Source organism: Ovis aries, chromosome 12, assembly GCF_016772045.2.
Source record: "Ovis aries strain OAR_USU_Benz2616 breed Rambouillet chromosome 12, ARS-UI_Ramb_v3.0, whole genome shotgun sequence".
NCBI lineage: Eukaryota > Metazoa > Chordata > Mammalia > Artiodactyla > Bovidae > Ovis > Ovis aries.
Window position 1 is genome coordinate 70971308 of NC_056065.1, and position 14406 is coordinate 70985713.

A 14406-nucleotide genomic window follows, 5' to 3' on the forward strand; every position below is an offset into this window, starting at 1 on the left:
CTTTTCATGTGCCTTTTGGCCATCTGTATGTCTTCTTTCTTCTTTGGAGAAATGTCTATTTAGATGTTCTGCCCATTTTTTTTTATTGAGTTTTTTGTTTTTTGATATTGATCTGTATGAGCTGCTTGTGTATTTTGAAGGTTTATCTGTTGTCAATTGCATTGTGTATATTTTCTCCCGTTCTGTAGGTTGTTTTTGTTTTTGTTTCTTATGGTCTCCTCTGCTGTGTAAAAGCTTTTATGTTTAATAGGTCTTATTGTTTATTTTTGTTTTTACTTCCATCTTGCTGGCAGACAGCTCCAAAAAGATATTACTGCAGTTTATGTCAAAGAGCATTCTGCCTGTTTTCCTCTAGGAGTTTTATGGTATCTGGTCTTACATTTAGGTCTTTAATCTAAAAATGGCCACTTTTAAATAATTTGGCTCTACCCATATTTCCCACTGCATTTCTACTGCTTCATACTTACTCTGTTTTTCTAAAATTCAGACTATTTGATGTATATTTTGTTGTTTATATAAATGATTAGCTTGTGTGCCAAAAGCTTTTCTTAACTAAAAGTATGTCCTAAAACACTGTAGACTGAGATAGTGACCTTGAGTATTTCAGACAGTGTCATTCAGTAATGAAATGGCAACAGTGCTCATAAATCAGAGCATCTTTCCTTGAAGATCATGTGGGAACAGTGTTGGCAGAAGCCCACTTGCTTTGTGGAGTTTTGGTTTTGGTTGTATTTCTTTCCCCATCCCCAGCACCTGACCTTAGGAATATTAGTTATGATTTGGAATATTGCCTTTCTCCTGTGCTTTCTGTGTTCTATATAAGTCCTTAGAAAACTGAAGCAAATTTAATTTTTTTTTGGTTTTAAAGATTATACTGTTTTCTCTTTCCCAAGGGATTTTGCTGTAGGAATCTGTAACAAAATCAGTGAAATGATTCAAGGTATGTATTCTTCATTTGGTGTTATGAAGTGACTTAATGGTACTCATACTAATAATAGCTGCTAACATTCATTAAATACTTACTATTTGCTAGTCACTATTCATTCCTTTATTCCTCCAAATAATGCTTATTAAGTGTCTTCTAAATGCCAGAACTATTCTAGGAGCTTAGGATGCAATACTGCACAAGGCAGAGTCCTTGCTCCCGTGTAACCTGCATTCTAGTGGTGGAAGGGGTGCCAGCAACAGGTGAGTCAATTTATGACACAGCAGGTGATATGGAAGAAAGGCGAGGTAAGAAAGATAGTCCCTAGAGTCCATGGTAGGATGGCAGGGGTGAGGTTTCTGTTGTATATCTCTTGATCAAGGAAGACTTCTGATCAGGTGATACTTGAGTAAGAAATGCATATTTTTAGGGGGAAAATATTCTGACTGGGGGGAAAACTCAGAGACTCTCTTCACTCTGCTAATATGCCTCCAGTATCTTCCAATTTCTACTAAACCCAAATCCAAATTGCTTACTGTAGCTTACAAAGCCTTATTCTGGTCTCATCTTCCGTACTATGCTTCCCGTGTATTACCGCATTTACTCTCATAATAGTCATAAAAGAAGGCTCTGGGGTTACAGCATTGCGCAACTCTAGAGAACACGACTTCCTTTGTATTTTTCTAAATGGTGTGTCTTTGTATTCTATAATTTGGCAGACTTGAATAGGTAATACTCTTCTTTTATGGAAAAGGAAATGGAGTCATAGTAAGATCACTTAGTTGAAGACAAAGATACAGTGATTGAGCTTTCTCCGGTTTCCCTTTATTCCTTTGTCTTTCCCCACTACCTCCAGAAAAAGGCTGCCTTGCAGAAAGCTTTCATTAGAAGCAGCATCACTCATTTATTGAGCAGGTTTTTGCTGAACACCTGCTGTATCAGACAGCATCTCAGCAGGAAACATGTCACACTTGAACTGCAGTAATTCAAGTAGGGTTTAATGAAGGAGCCATTTACAAAGATGTGGGCAGAATAAACTAGAGGGAATGACGTTGTCCTGCACTGTCTGAGCTGCAGGGGAGGAAGTGCTTATCAGAACCTGGAGTCATATCCAGAAGGCCACTTTGGAATACTTACCTTCAGGGTGATGCGACTTGATGTGACCCTGTAGAGGAGCCAAGGAATAAATACACTGACCTGACCTGAACTTCCCATCTGCTGGGGCTCTCCACACAGACAGGGTAGATAGCAAGGGAGTTGATGAAAGCTATACAGGTAAGCCTCCTAGGATGCTGAAGGATTCTGTATAACTTGAGTGGTGTGTATATATGAATATAGATACAGGCATATGTAGAATCCATTAATGTACATATTTAAGATTCATTTTTGTTCCTTTAGTTTTATCTATACAAAATTAAAGTAAAGGGACTTAACCTGATGGTCCAGTGGCTAAGACTCTATGCTCCCAGTGCAGGGGCCTGGGTTCAATCCCTGGTCAGGGAACTAGATCCCACATGCCGCAACTAAAGAGCCTGCACTGCCAAATGAATAAAAATAAGTTGATTCATTAAAAAAAAATTAAACAGGAATTAGGAAGTACTGAGAGAAAGGGAGAAAAGCAATGGGGTAGAAATGGGGGTGGGCTTCCCTAGTGGCTCAGATGGTAGAGAATCCACCTGCAGTATGGGAGACCTGGGTTCAGTCCCTAGGTTGGAAAGATCCCTTGGCGGAGGGCATGGCAATAGTGGAGGGCCCATTCCAGTATTCTTACCTGGAGAATCTCCTTGGACAGAGGAGCCTAGCGGGCTAAAGTCTATGGAGTCGCAAAGAGTTAGACATAACTGAGCAACTAAGCACAGCACAGAAGTGGGGGCAAGGTAGAGGAAGATTGAAGCCCAACATACAGAAGTGGCAGGTGAGTTTGAGGAATAAATATCCTTAAATTTTAAGCTGCTTGTGTTTCTACGAAGTAGAATTTTGAGTCTCCCTAAACATGACTTAACAACTAAACAACAACAAAACCTTCAGTAAGGTGTCTGCAAACACAAAGAATCCTCTGACTGCTGGCCTGAGAATAGGCTTGCAGAGGAGAAGGGAGGGATATGAGACGGAAGTCTGCCGTGGGGAAGCTGTTAAGTAGGGACAATACTTAGGAAACTTTGCAATGATCCAGTCAGGAGGTAGTGGTAGAAATGAACTGGTGTGACAGCAGTGAAGGTGGAAAGACGGTCAGATTTGGTTTATATTTTGAAGCTAGAAACCAACAAGATTTGTTAATAAATTTGGATGTGAATGTGAGAGAAAGAAGAGAATCAGGGAAGACTCCAGGGTCTGAGGAGCTGTCATGTTTTGAAATGGGGAAAGTTTTGCACGGGCAGTTTCATAGTAAAGATCAGAAGTTCTCTTTGTCCCTGTTAAGCATAAAGTACTTCTGAGATAGCCCATTGGTGATGACCAGAGGTAATGGGACAGAAGGTAATAACCAGAAGGTAATGGGACAGAAGGTAACGGGAAGGTAATAACCAGAAGGTGATGGGACATATGCATCTGAAATTCAGGGGGTGGGAGTGAGAGGGGAGGCAGTCTTTAAAAGCAAATAGCTGATTGCAGAACCCATGGGATTATATCAGCTCACTCAGGGAAAGTACATAGGAGGAGAAGATAATTTATTAGCAACCCCAAGGAATATCAGAAATTAAAGTGTGGATAGAAGAATACAAAGAGATTGAGAAAGAACAGCCAGAGGAAGGACAAAAACCAGGAAGAGTGAAAAAGCAAAAGCCATTGAGAAAGAGTTCAAAGATAGAATGGTCTTGCAAATGCATTCAGTAACTTAAGGATCAAAGCAGCCATAACACAGGCCTGATCTGACCCTGCACAGAGAAAACCGGGGAGTAAATATTCTGGCATTCTTCTCTCTCCCATCTCTTGGGGCTGCTTTGCTTTGGCTGAATTTGATGAGTGGCCAAACAGTAAGGGAGTCAGTTGATGTAAACTACTGTTGGATGTTGAAATGTCATGTATTCACACTAAGAGTTATTCAGTGTGGCAAAAAGCACTCATCAGCAGAGATAAATTAGCTTTTGGCATATAAGTAGGACATTATGATTGACAGTTTTTTGTTTACTATCACCATTAAGCCATGATGTAGAAGCAAAGACTTTCCATTTATTTAGCTCCAGTGTTGACAAGAAAAGATACTTTGGAATCAGTTCTCAACAAAATTCCAGCTGTGGATGCTGTAAAGAAAGGCAGTGCTGCACAAAGTTCAGAGAACTTTGCAACTGCTCCGTACATAGTCTGTTCACATTCTGATCTTGACTTAGTGTTGAAGGAAATAATTAAAATTGTAAATATAACAGGTTATCACCATTGAGTTTGTGTATATGCATGTGTATATATGTTCATGAATATGTATATGTTTTGGTATGCTATGGGAAGAAAGAGGCAGCAAATATGACTGCTTTCTACTGTGCCTTTTAAGGATATTTTCTACTATTAGCCTGTAATTTAATAATCACCCCCAAATCAAGATAAATACTTTTGGAAAAAACTATTGAACTTGATTACCTCTAATATAGTATTACATAAGCATAATATATATATAAGCATAATATAAATTTAAACACAATACTAGTGTACTATTTGGGCTTCCTGGTGGCTCAGGTGGTAAAGAATTCACCTGCAATGTGTTTTTGTTTCTTTAGTTTTATCTACACAAAATTCAAGTATATAAACAGGAATTAGGAGATATAGGACTTCCCTGATAGCTTAGTTGGTAAATAATCCGCCTGCAATGCAGGAGACCCTGGTTCAGTTTTTGGGGTGGGAAGATCCCCTGGAGAAGGGATAGGCTAACCGACTCCAATATTCCTGGGCTTCCCTTATGGCTCAGCTGGTAAAGAATCCGCCTGCAATGTTGGAGACCTGGGTTGGATCCCTGGGTTGGAAAGTTCCCCTGGAGAAGGGAAAGGCTACCCACTCCAGTATTCTGGCCTGGAGAATTCCACTGACTGTATAGTCAATAACATCGCAAAGAGTTGGGACACCACTGAGCTACTTTCACGCTCAGGAGGTACAGAGAGAAAGGGAGAAGAGCACAGGGTAGGAATGGGGGCGGGCTTCCCTGGTGGCTCAGGCAGTGGAGAATCCGCCTGCAGTGCAGGATACCTGAGTTCAGCCCCTAGGTTGGGAAGATCCCCTGGCGGAGGGCATGGCAATACTGGAGGGCCCACTCCAGTGGGTTCGATCCCTGGGTTAGGAAGAGCCCCTGGAAAAGGGAATGGCAACCCACTCCAGTATTCTTGCCAGGAGAGATCCTATAGACAGAGGAGTCTCGTGGGCTACAGTCCTTGGGATTGCAAAGAATCAGACATGACTGAGCAACTAACCATTGAGTTTGCTATTTGCTTTTAAATAGTCATTTTGCTAATGGAATCAGACCTTCTGAATCTGAGGTATTATCCAGGATGAGGGTCAGAAATCTCTAAGCATTCTTTCCATGTCCAGGTCTAGCCACGCCAGTAGACTTGAAGCTGAAGTTGATCCCCATCCTGCAGCACATGCACCATGACGCCATCTTGGCGTCCAGCGCGCGTCAGCTCCTGCAGCAGCTGGTCACCGCCTATCCTTCCACCAAAATGGTGATAGTCTCTCTGCACACTTTCACTCTGCTTGCAGCTTCATCTCTGGTTGATACGCCTAAGCAGGTAGTTTCAGTTTCCTTTAAACTTCCTTTTTCTTCAGTAAACTTGCCTTTTAAGTATTAATATGCTAAAAAATAAGTAACCCATAAGTTTTGATAGTATTGAGATCCCTTTCTCTGATAAAAGATCGCAGAAAGTTTAATTGCCTTTTGCTTGTTCTTTTCCCTCTTTGTATTCACAGTATTAATTCTTGGGAGTCTTGTGAAAAAAGAGGTGGCGGTGAGGGTACAGAGCAGAGCATGGAGTTGGTGCAGTGGGGAGGAAGATTTGAGTTGTATTCTCAGTGCTGATTCTTGGAAGTCTTATAAAAATTAAATGAGGTGGAGGTGAGAGTAAGTACATGGCAGAGCATGGAGTTGGTGGGTGGAAAAAGGAAGAGTTGAGTGTTTAAGGCCAGGTCTTGCGCTAGAACCTTGCAAGTTAAGTGAAGATATATTTTTATACAAGAGGAGAAAGGCCCAAACATGGGTACATAGTGAATAAATGGCAGGGCTGTAATTTGAAATGAGCCCTATCTCCAATCTGATAGTTTCACGAAACTACAGTGCATCCCTAACGATAATTTCAGTGATGATGTCACTCATGGAATGACTTATTTGCTTTATAGATTCAGCTTTTATTGCAGTATTTGAAGAATGACCCTAGGAAAGCAGTAAAGAGACTTGCTATTCAAGATCTGAAATTACTTGCCAATAAAACACCACATACTTGGAGTAGAGAAAACATTCAGGTATGTAGAACTTCAAGCATCATTATTTTATATAGAAAAATAATATGATGTTGTCATAGATCAAATTGTTTCACTTTACACTTTTATGTTATTTTTGTCTTCTTAAATGTTTGAATATGGAAAATTTCTAAGAGTATTGTTGATATTTATGGCAGAAGTTAGAACTGGCAAAGTAAATATATAAAAATTCTTTATTATTTTCCCTTTACTTTTTTCCCAGTTTTATTGAAATATAATTGACATGCAGCACTGTGTAAGTTTAAGGTATACAACATAACGATTTACCTTAGAACATCATAAAGTGATTATCTCAGTAAGCTTAGTGCACATCCACTTGTGTCTATCTCATATAGACACAAAATTAAAGAAAAAAATTTTTAGATTTGCTTTCCTAACTAATTTCATATATAACTTACAGCAGTGTTAATTATATTAACCATGTTGTACATCACATCCCTAGTACTTACCTATCTTGTAAATGGAAGTTGGTGCCTTTGACTGCCTTCATCCAACTACCCTCTGCCTCTGGTAACCACAAATCTCATCTTTTTCTGACTGAGTCTGTACGTTTGTTTGTTTTCTTGCTTTTGATGTATAATTGAGCTATAACACTGTTAGTTCCTATTGTGCAATGTAGTCATTTTTTTTCTATACATTTCAAAATGATCACCATGATAAGTCTAGTTATGATATGTCACCATACAAAGATATTACCTAGTTACTGGAAAGCTTATATCCTTTAATGTTTAGATTTGTTGTAGTTCATTAGACTTATCTCTTAGTTTCTTTTTCAATTATCCCATAGCAGCACCATGGCTAGTTGAGAAGCCCTGTTAAGTTGTTCATTTTATTCCTGTCTCCTTTACTCAATTTAGGGAGAATGGTTTTGGTGCTGGCTATGATTTATTAGAGAAGAGGTAAAGCTTATTTCTCCTTTACACACAGAGGAAAAGACAGTCTTAAGTTTTCTTTTGTAAATACAAGAGAAGATCTCAATCTTTAGACTTTTAATGTGACATCTTTTATAGCATTTCTTAGGTTACATTGATGTTTAATATTTTTCTCAAGGTACAACCCTGTTTTTAAATGCTGCTTAAAGTGAAATGGAAGATTGTTAAATTCAATCTTTGTTTTCATGGATTTTATTTCTTGGTATCATCATAGCTACAGTGTAACAAAAACTGCTGAATTTCAGATTATGAAAACTGAGCAGCTCTTTTTTTTGTTTGTTTTGTTTTGCAATTTTCTAAACATGTCTCAGTGGGCTTCCCAGGTGGCGCTTGTGGTACAGAACCTGCCTGCCAGTGCAGGAGACATAAGAGATGATGGTTCAATCCCTGGGTCAGGAAGATCCCCTTGGAGTAGGGATTGCTACCCACTTCAGTATTCTTGGGCTTCCCTGGTGGCTCAGCTGGTAAAGAATCCGCCTGCACTGCAGGAGATCTGGGTTCGATCCCTGGGTTGGAAAGATCCCCCAAAGGAGGAAATGGCAACCCACTCCAGTATTTTTGCCTGGAAAATCCCATGGACAGAAATGCCTGGCGGGCTACAGTCCACAAGGCCGCAAAAAGTCAGACACGACTGAGCATCTAAGCCAAACATGTTTTAATATATTATGATTGATAGTTGGCAAATATCCCAAGAGATGAGGACAGTTATTAATATTTGCACTTAATAGATGAGCAAATTAGGATTCAGAGAGACTTAATATGCTTAAGAGAGCTTCTTAAGAGGGCTTAATTAAGAATTTAATTAAGAGAGCTCTGTCCTCTGGTGCTTTTTTCCTACTAAACAGGAAGAGAATGTGCTTGGCCGCTTTCAGGAACCAGACCCAGTGAAAGCACTGTATTAGTCCATCTCATTTCTTTCCTTATTGTGAATAAATCGCACACACAGTTGAAGAATGTATATTTAATAGTTTAAACAATAATTGTAAGTCAAAGCCCATGTAGTCTCCATCAGCTAGAAATAGAACACTGCAAAAATCACAGGACCCTGTTTCCCTGAATGTCAGGTCCATGAATCAAGGCAAATTGGAAGTGGTCAAACAAGAGATGGCAAGGGTGAACTTCGACATTCTAGGAATCAGTGAACTAAAATGGACTGGAATGGGTGAATTTAACTCAGATGACCATTATATCTACTACTGCGGGCAGAAATCCCCCAGAAGAAATGGAGTAGCCATCATGGTCAACAAAAGAGTCCGAAATGCAGTACTTGGATGCAATCTCAAAAACAACAGAATGATCTCTGTTCATCTCCAAGGCAAACCATTCAATATCACAGTTATCCAAATCTATGCCCCAACCAGTAATGCTGAAGAAACTGAAGTTGAACGGTTTTATGAAGACCTACAAGACCTTTTAGAACTAACATCCAAAAGATGTCTTTTTCATTATAAGAGACTGGAATGCAAAAGTAGGAAGTCAAGAAACACCTGGAGTAACAGGCAAATTTGGCCTTGGAATGCGGAATGAAGCAGGGCAAAGACTAATAGAGTTTTGCCAAGAAAATGCAATGGTCATAGCAAACACCCTCTTCCAACAACACAAGAGAAGACTCTACACATGGACATCACCAGATGGTCAACACAGAAATCAGATTGATTATATTCTTTGCAGCCAAGATGGAGAAGCTCTATACAGTCAACAAAAAGAGGACCAGGAGCTGACTGTGGCTCAGATCATGAGCTCCTTATTACCAAATTCAGACTCAAATTGAAGAAAATAGAGAAAACCACTAGACCATTTAGGTATGACCTAAATCAAATCCCTTATGATTATACAGTGGAAGTGAGGAATAGGTTTAAGGGCCTAGATCTGATAGACAGACCGCCTGATGAGCTATGGAATGAGGTTCGTGACATTGTACAGGAGACAGGGATCAAGACCATCCCCATGGAAAAGAAATGCAAAAAAGCAAAATGGCTGTCTGGGGAGGCCTTACAAATAGCTGTGAAAAGAAGAGAGGCGAAAAGCAAAGGAGAAAAGGAAAGATAGAAGCATCTGAATGCAGAGTTCCAAAGAATAGCAAGAAGAGATAAGAAAGCCTTCTTCAGTGATCAATGCAAAGAAATCGAGGAAAGAACAGAATGGGAAAGACTAGAGATCTCTTCAAGAAAATTAGAGATACCAAGGGAACATTTCATGCAAAGATGGGCTTGATAAAGGACAGAAATGGTATGGACCTAACAGAAGCAGAAGATATTAAGAAGAGGTGGCAAGAATACAGGGAAGAACTATACAAAAAAGATCTTCACGACCCGGTAATCACGATGGTGTGATCACTAATCTAGAGCCAGACATCTTAGAATGTGAAGTCAAGTGGGCCTTAGAAAGCATCACTACGAACAAAGCCAGTGGAGGTGATAGAATTCCAGTTGAGCTGTTTCAAATCCTGAAAGATGATGCTGTGAAAGTGCTGCCCTCAATATGCCAGCAAGTTTGGAAAACTCAGCAGTGGCCACAGGACTGGAAAAGGTCAGTTTTCATTCCAATTCCAAAGAAAGGCAATGCCAAAGAATGCTCAAACTACCACACAATTGCACTCATCTCACATGCTAGTAAAGTAATGCTCAAAATTCTCCAAGCCAGGCTTCAGCAATACCTGAACCATGAACTCCCTGATGTTCAAGCTGGTTTTAGAAAAGGCAGAGGAACCAGAGATCAAATTGCCAACATCCGCTGGATCATGGAAAAGCAAGAGAGTTCCAGAAAAACATCTCTTTCTGGTTTATTGACTATGCCAAAGCCTTTGACTATGTGGATCACAATAAACTGTGGAAAATTCTGAAAGAGATGGGAATACCAGACTACCTAACCTGCCTCTTGAGAAATCTGTATGCAGGTCAGGAAGCAACAGTTAGAACTGGACATGGAACAACAGACTGGTCCCAAATAGGAAAAGGAGTACATCAAGGCTGTATATTGTCACCCTGCTTATTTAACTTCTATGCAGAGTACATCATGAGAAACGCTGGACTGGAAGAAACACAAGCTGGAATCAAGATTGCCGGGAGAAATATCAACAACCTCAGATATGCAGATGACACCACTCTTATGGCAGAAAGTGAAGAGGAACTACAAAGCCTCTTGATGAAAGTGAAAGAGGAGAGTGGAAAAGTTGGCTTAAACCTCAACATTCAGAAAACGAAGATCGTGGCATCCGGTCCCATCACTTCATGGGAAATAGATGGGGAACCAGTGGAAACAGTGTCAGACTTTATTTTTGGGGCTCCAAAATCACTGCAGATGGTGACTGCAGCCATGAAATTAAAAGACGCTTACTCCTTGGAAGAAAAGTTATGACCAACTTAGATAGTATATTCAAAAGCAGAAACATTACTTTGCCAACTAAGGTCCATCTAGTCAAGGCTATGGTTTTTCCAGTGGTCATATATGGATGTGAGAGTTGGACTGTGAAGAAGGCTGAGTGCCGAAGAATTGATGCTTTTGAAGTGTGGTGTTGGAGAAGACTCTTGAGAGTCCCTTGGACTGCAAGGAGATCCAACCAGTCCATTCTGAAGGAGATCAACCGTGGGATTTCTTTGGAAGGAATGATGCTAAAGCTGGAGCTCCAGTACTTTGGCCACCTTATGCAAAGAGTTGATTCATTGGAAAAGACTCTGATGCTGGGAGGGATTGGGGGCAGGAGAAGAAGGGGACGACCGAGGATGAGATGGCTGGATGGCATCACGGACTCGATGGACGTGAGTCTGAGTCAACTCCAGGAGACGGTGATGGACAGGGAGGCCTGGTGTGCTGCGATTCATTGGGTTGCAAAGAATTGTACACGACTGAGCGACTGAACTGAACTGAACTGAACTGCTTCCTCTTCTCACATGCTTCTCCCTGATCAGAGTCTTAATAACCACCCAAAGGAAACCACTCTTGACTTTTGTGATAGTCACTTTTTGCTCTTCATAGTTTTACTGTGTGTGCCTCCCTAAAAATACCATTTAGTTTTGTGTTTACTGCTTTTGCTTAGCATTGTACTGATGAGACTCGTCCATGTGGCTGCATGTTTTTTTCCTTTCATTGCTATTCCGATGTCCCTTGATGTCATTGGGGAATTGGGTCTAGTACTCCCTACTGGATACCGAAATCCTCAGATGCTCAAGTTCTTTGTATAAAATGAAGCAGTTTTTGCATATACCTATGTATATCCTCCTACATACCTTAAATCTAATCTCTAGATTACTTATAATAGCTAATACAATGTAAATACTATGTAAGTAGTTGTAAATAAAATCTAAATGCAGTGTAAATAGTTGCCCTTTCCACGCTCTGAAACAGTTAAGAGCTTTGACATAAAAATTTTCTGTCTTCTGAGGGTATAGCTTTATAAGGGCCGTAAATCGGTCTGAACCTGGACCTTCTTTCAGGAATAGCATTTTGAGAATATTTCCTATTCCTTACATGGTTGTTACCATGTTGAGGTTTTCTAGCTCTTCTTGAATCAGTCTTGATAATTTTTTTTCATTTAATTTTTTTTTGCAGATGCATTAGTATCAACATTAGGAGAACGTTTGTAATTTGTAGTATGTCTGTATTTAAAATGTTATCTTTATTTTATTCTTACTGTTGTGTTTGTGTTTCCCTTTTCTTTATTAAACTTGTCAGCAGCATGGCTTTCTTACGCCTCAAGTGGTTGGTACATTTATTTTTATTCTTCTGTTTAATAATGGAAGCACTTAAGGCTATTAATTTTCATCTTAGTGCAGGTTGGCCACATTCCATAAATTGCAACTTTTAGTGTTCCCTTTGCCATTAATTTGAAGTACACTTTTTAAGTCAGATTTACTGTGGTATAATTTACTCACTGAAACTTTTCCAGGTATACAGTTCTAGATATGCAATTCGAGTTTTGATAAATCTATACAGTCGTGTAACCACCACCACAGTTGTGATATAGAACATTTTTCAGATCACTCCAAAAGGTTTCTTCAGGCCCCTCTGTAGTCAGTTTTTCGCCTAACTCCTGACTACCACTGAACGGATTTCTAGCCCTGTGAGTTTGCCTTTCCAAAATCTAAATGGATTTATATAGTATGTAGCCTTTGGGGTATGATTTCTTTGGCCTAGCATAATGCTTAACATCATTCATCCATATTGTTACGTGAATAGTTAGTTCATTCCTTTTTACTGCCAAGTAGTATCCCAGTATATGAACCACAGTTTATCTGTTCACAACTTGATGGACATTTAAATTGTTTCCAGTGTTTTTTTTTTTCTAAAATTCCTGATGTACAGACCTTTGTAGGACGTTATTTGAGTAAATACCTAGAAGTAGAATTGCTGGGATGTGTGGTAAATGTATGTTTAACTTTGTAAGAAACTGCCAAATTGTTTCCTATAGTAGCTGTACCATTTGACGTAGTCACCGGCAATGTCTGAGTTGTGGTTCTGTACCCTTGCTTGCACTTTCTATTGTATGGTTCTGTAGTTGTAGCCTTTTGAATAATTGTGTAGTGGTATCCCATTGTAGTTTTAATTTGCATTTCCCTGGTGACAAGCGGTGTTCAACCTTTTAGTCTTGTCATCACCAGATCTCTTCTTTGGTGAAGTGCATATTCTAATCTTTTATGCTTTAAGTTTTCTTCTTGTTACTGAGTTCTCTCTATGTTCTAGATACAAATTCTTTATCAGATGTATATTTTGCAAATATTTCCTGCCAGTATGCGCCTTTAATGCAGAGCCTTTTAAGTTTTTTTACTGTGGTAAAAGTCACATAATATAAAACCTACTATTTTAACCGTATTTAACTGTACAGTTCAGTGGCACTAAGTACATTCACACTTTTGTGCAACTATTGCAATCATCTATTTCCTAAAGTTTTCACCTTTGTAACTACGTCTCTAATATAATAAATATCTTTTGAAGATTTTTGTTTTGATGAAATCTAATTTATCATTTTTTATTCCTTTTGGGGTTTTATTTTTGTGTTTTATCTAGGAAGTCTTTACCTAACCCAAAGTCACAAAGATTTTATCATATATTCTCTTCTAGAAATTTTAGTTTTAAGTTTAATATTTAACTCTGTGTAATCCGTTTTGAGTTAACTGTTGTGCAGTGTAGCAGACCTGGGTTTGTTCCCTGTGTCGGGAATATCCCCTGGGTCCCCTGGAGAAGGGAATGGGTACCCACTCCAGCATTCTTGCCTGGAGAATTCCTGGACAGATGAGCCTGGCAGGCTACAGTCCATGGCGTCACAGAGAGTCAGACTTGATTGAGCGACTAACACTTTCACTTTTCATCGCATATGGTGCAAGGTAGGAATCAAGATGTGTTTGGATAGCCGTGTGTTCCAGCACAATTTGTTGAAAAGACTGTGCTTTCTCTTTGAGTTACCTCAGCATCTTTGTTGAAAATCAGTTGACCTTTTCTGTATAGATCTATTTCTGGATTCCAATCTGTTCCTTTGGTCCATGTATGTGTTCTTAAGCCAAGTAGCACACAATTCTGATTTCTGTAGCTTGAATTCTATAAGTCTTGCAATCAGGTGGTGTGGATCCTCTTACCTTTGTATTTCTTCTTTGTTTTGAAAATTGTAAGTCTTCTGCCTTTCCTTGCCTTGCCTTGAATCAATTTGTCAATTTCTGCAAAAAGTCTGCTAGGATTCTTTCTGTTCGGCATTTGCATCTACAGATCAATTTGGAGAGCGTTGACATCTTCATAGCACTGAGTTTCTGATCTATGAACATGGCACATCTCTCCATTTATGTAGAGCTTCCTCTCTTTCTCATCAGTGGTTTTTACTTTTCAGCAGACAAATTTTGCGCATATTCTGTATGATATTCCTAGGTATCTCATGGTTTTTGGTTATATCCTCAGGTTCCATGTCTACAAATTCAACTAACCCCAGACTCAAAAAAATATTAAAGGAAAAAAATCCCAGAAAGTCCCCCAAAGCAAAACTTGAATGTGCACCTGCAAATTTGCCAGCAACTATTCACATGGCATTTACGTTGTATTAGGTATTGTAAGTAATCGAAAGATGATGTAAAGTATATGGGAAGATGTGCACAGGCAGCTTATATGCAAACA

At 39.4% G+C, this 14406-nt stretch overlaps 1 protein-coding gene across 1 annotated transcript in view; it reads left to right on the forward strand.

The window, feature by feature from the left end:
- INTS7 (integrator complex subunit 7) overlaps positions 1-14406 on the forward strand; it is a 79499-nt gene that overhangs the window by 18386 nt on the left and 46707 nt on the right. Inside the window, exons 5-7 of the mRNA XM_004013905.5 lie at positions 894-940; positions 5435-5634; positions 6239-6361. Of these exons, the coding sequence (XP_004013954.1) occupies positions 894-940; positions 5435-5634; positions 6239-6361 (370 nt within the window). The remainder of the gene's footprint in view (positions 1-893; positions 941-5434; positions 5635-6238; positions 6362-14406) is intronic.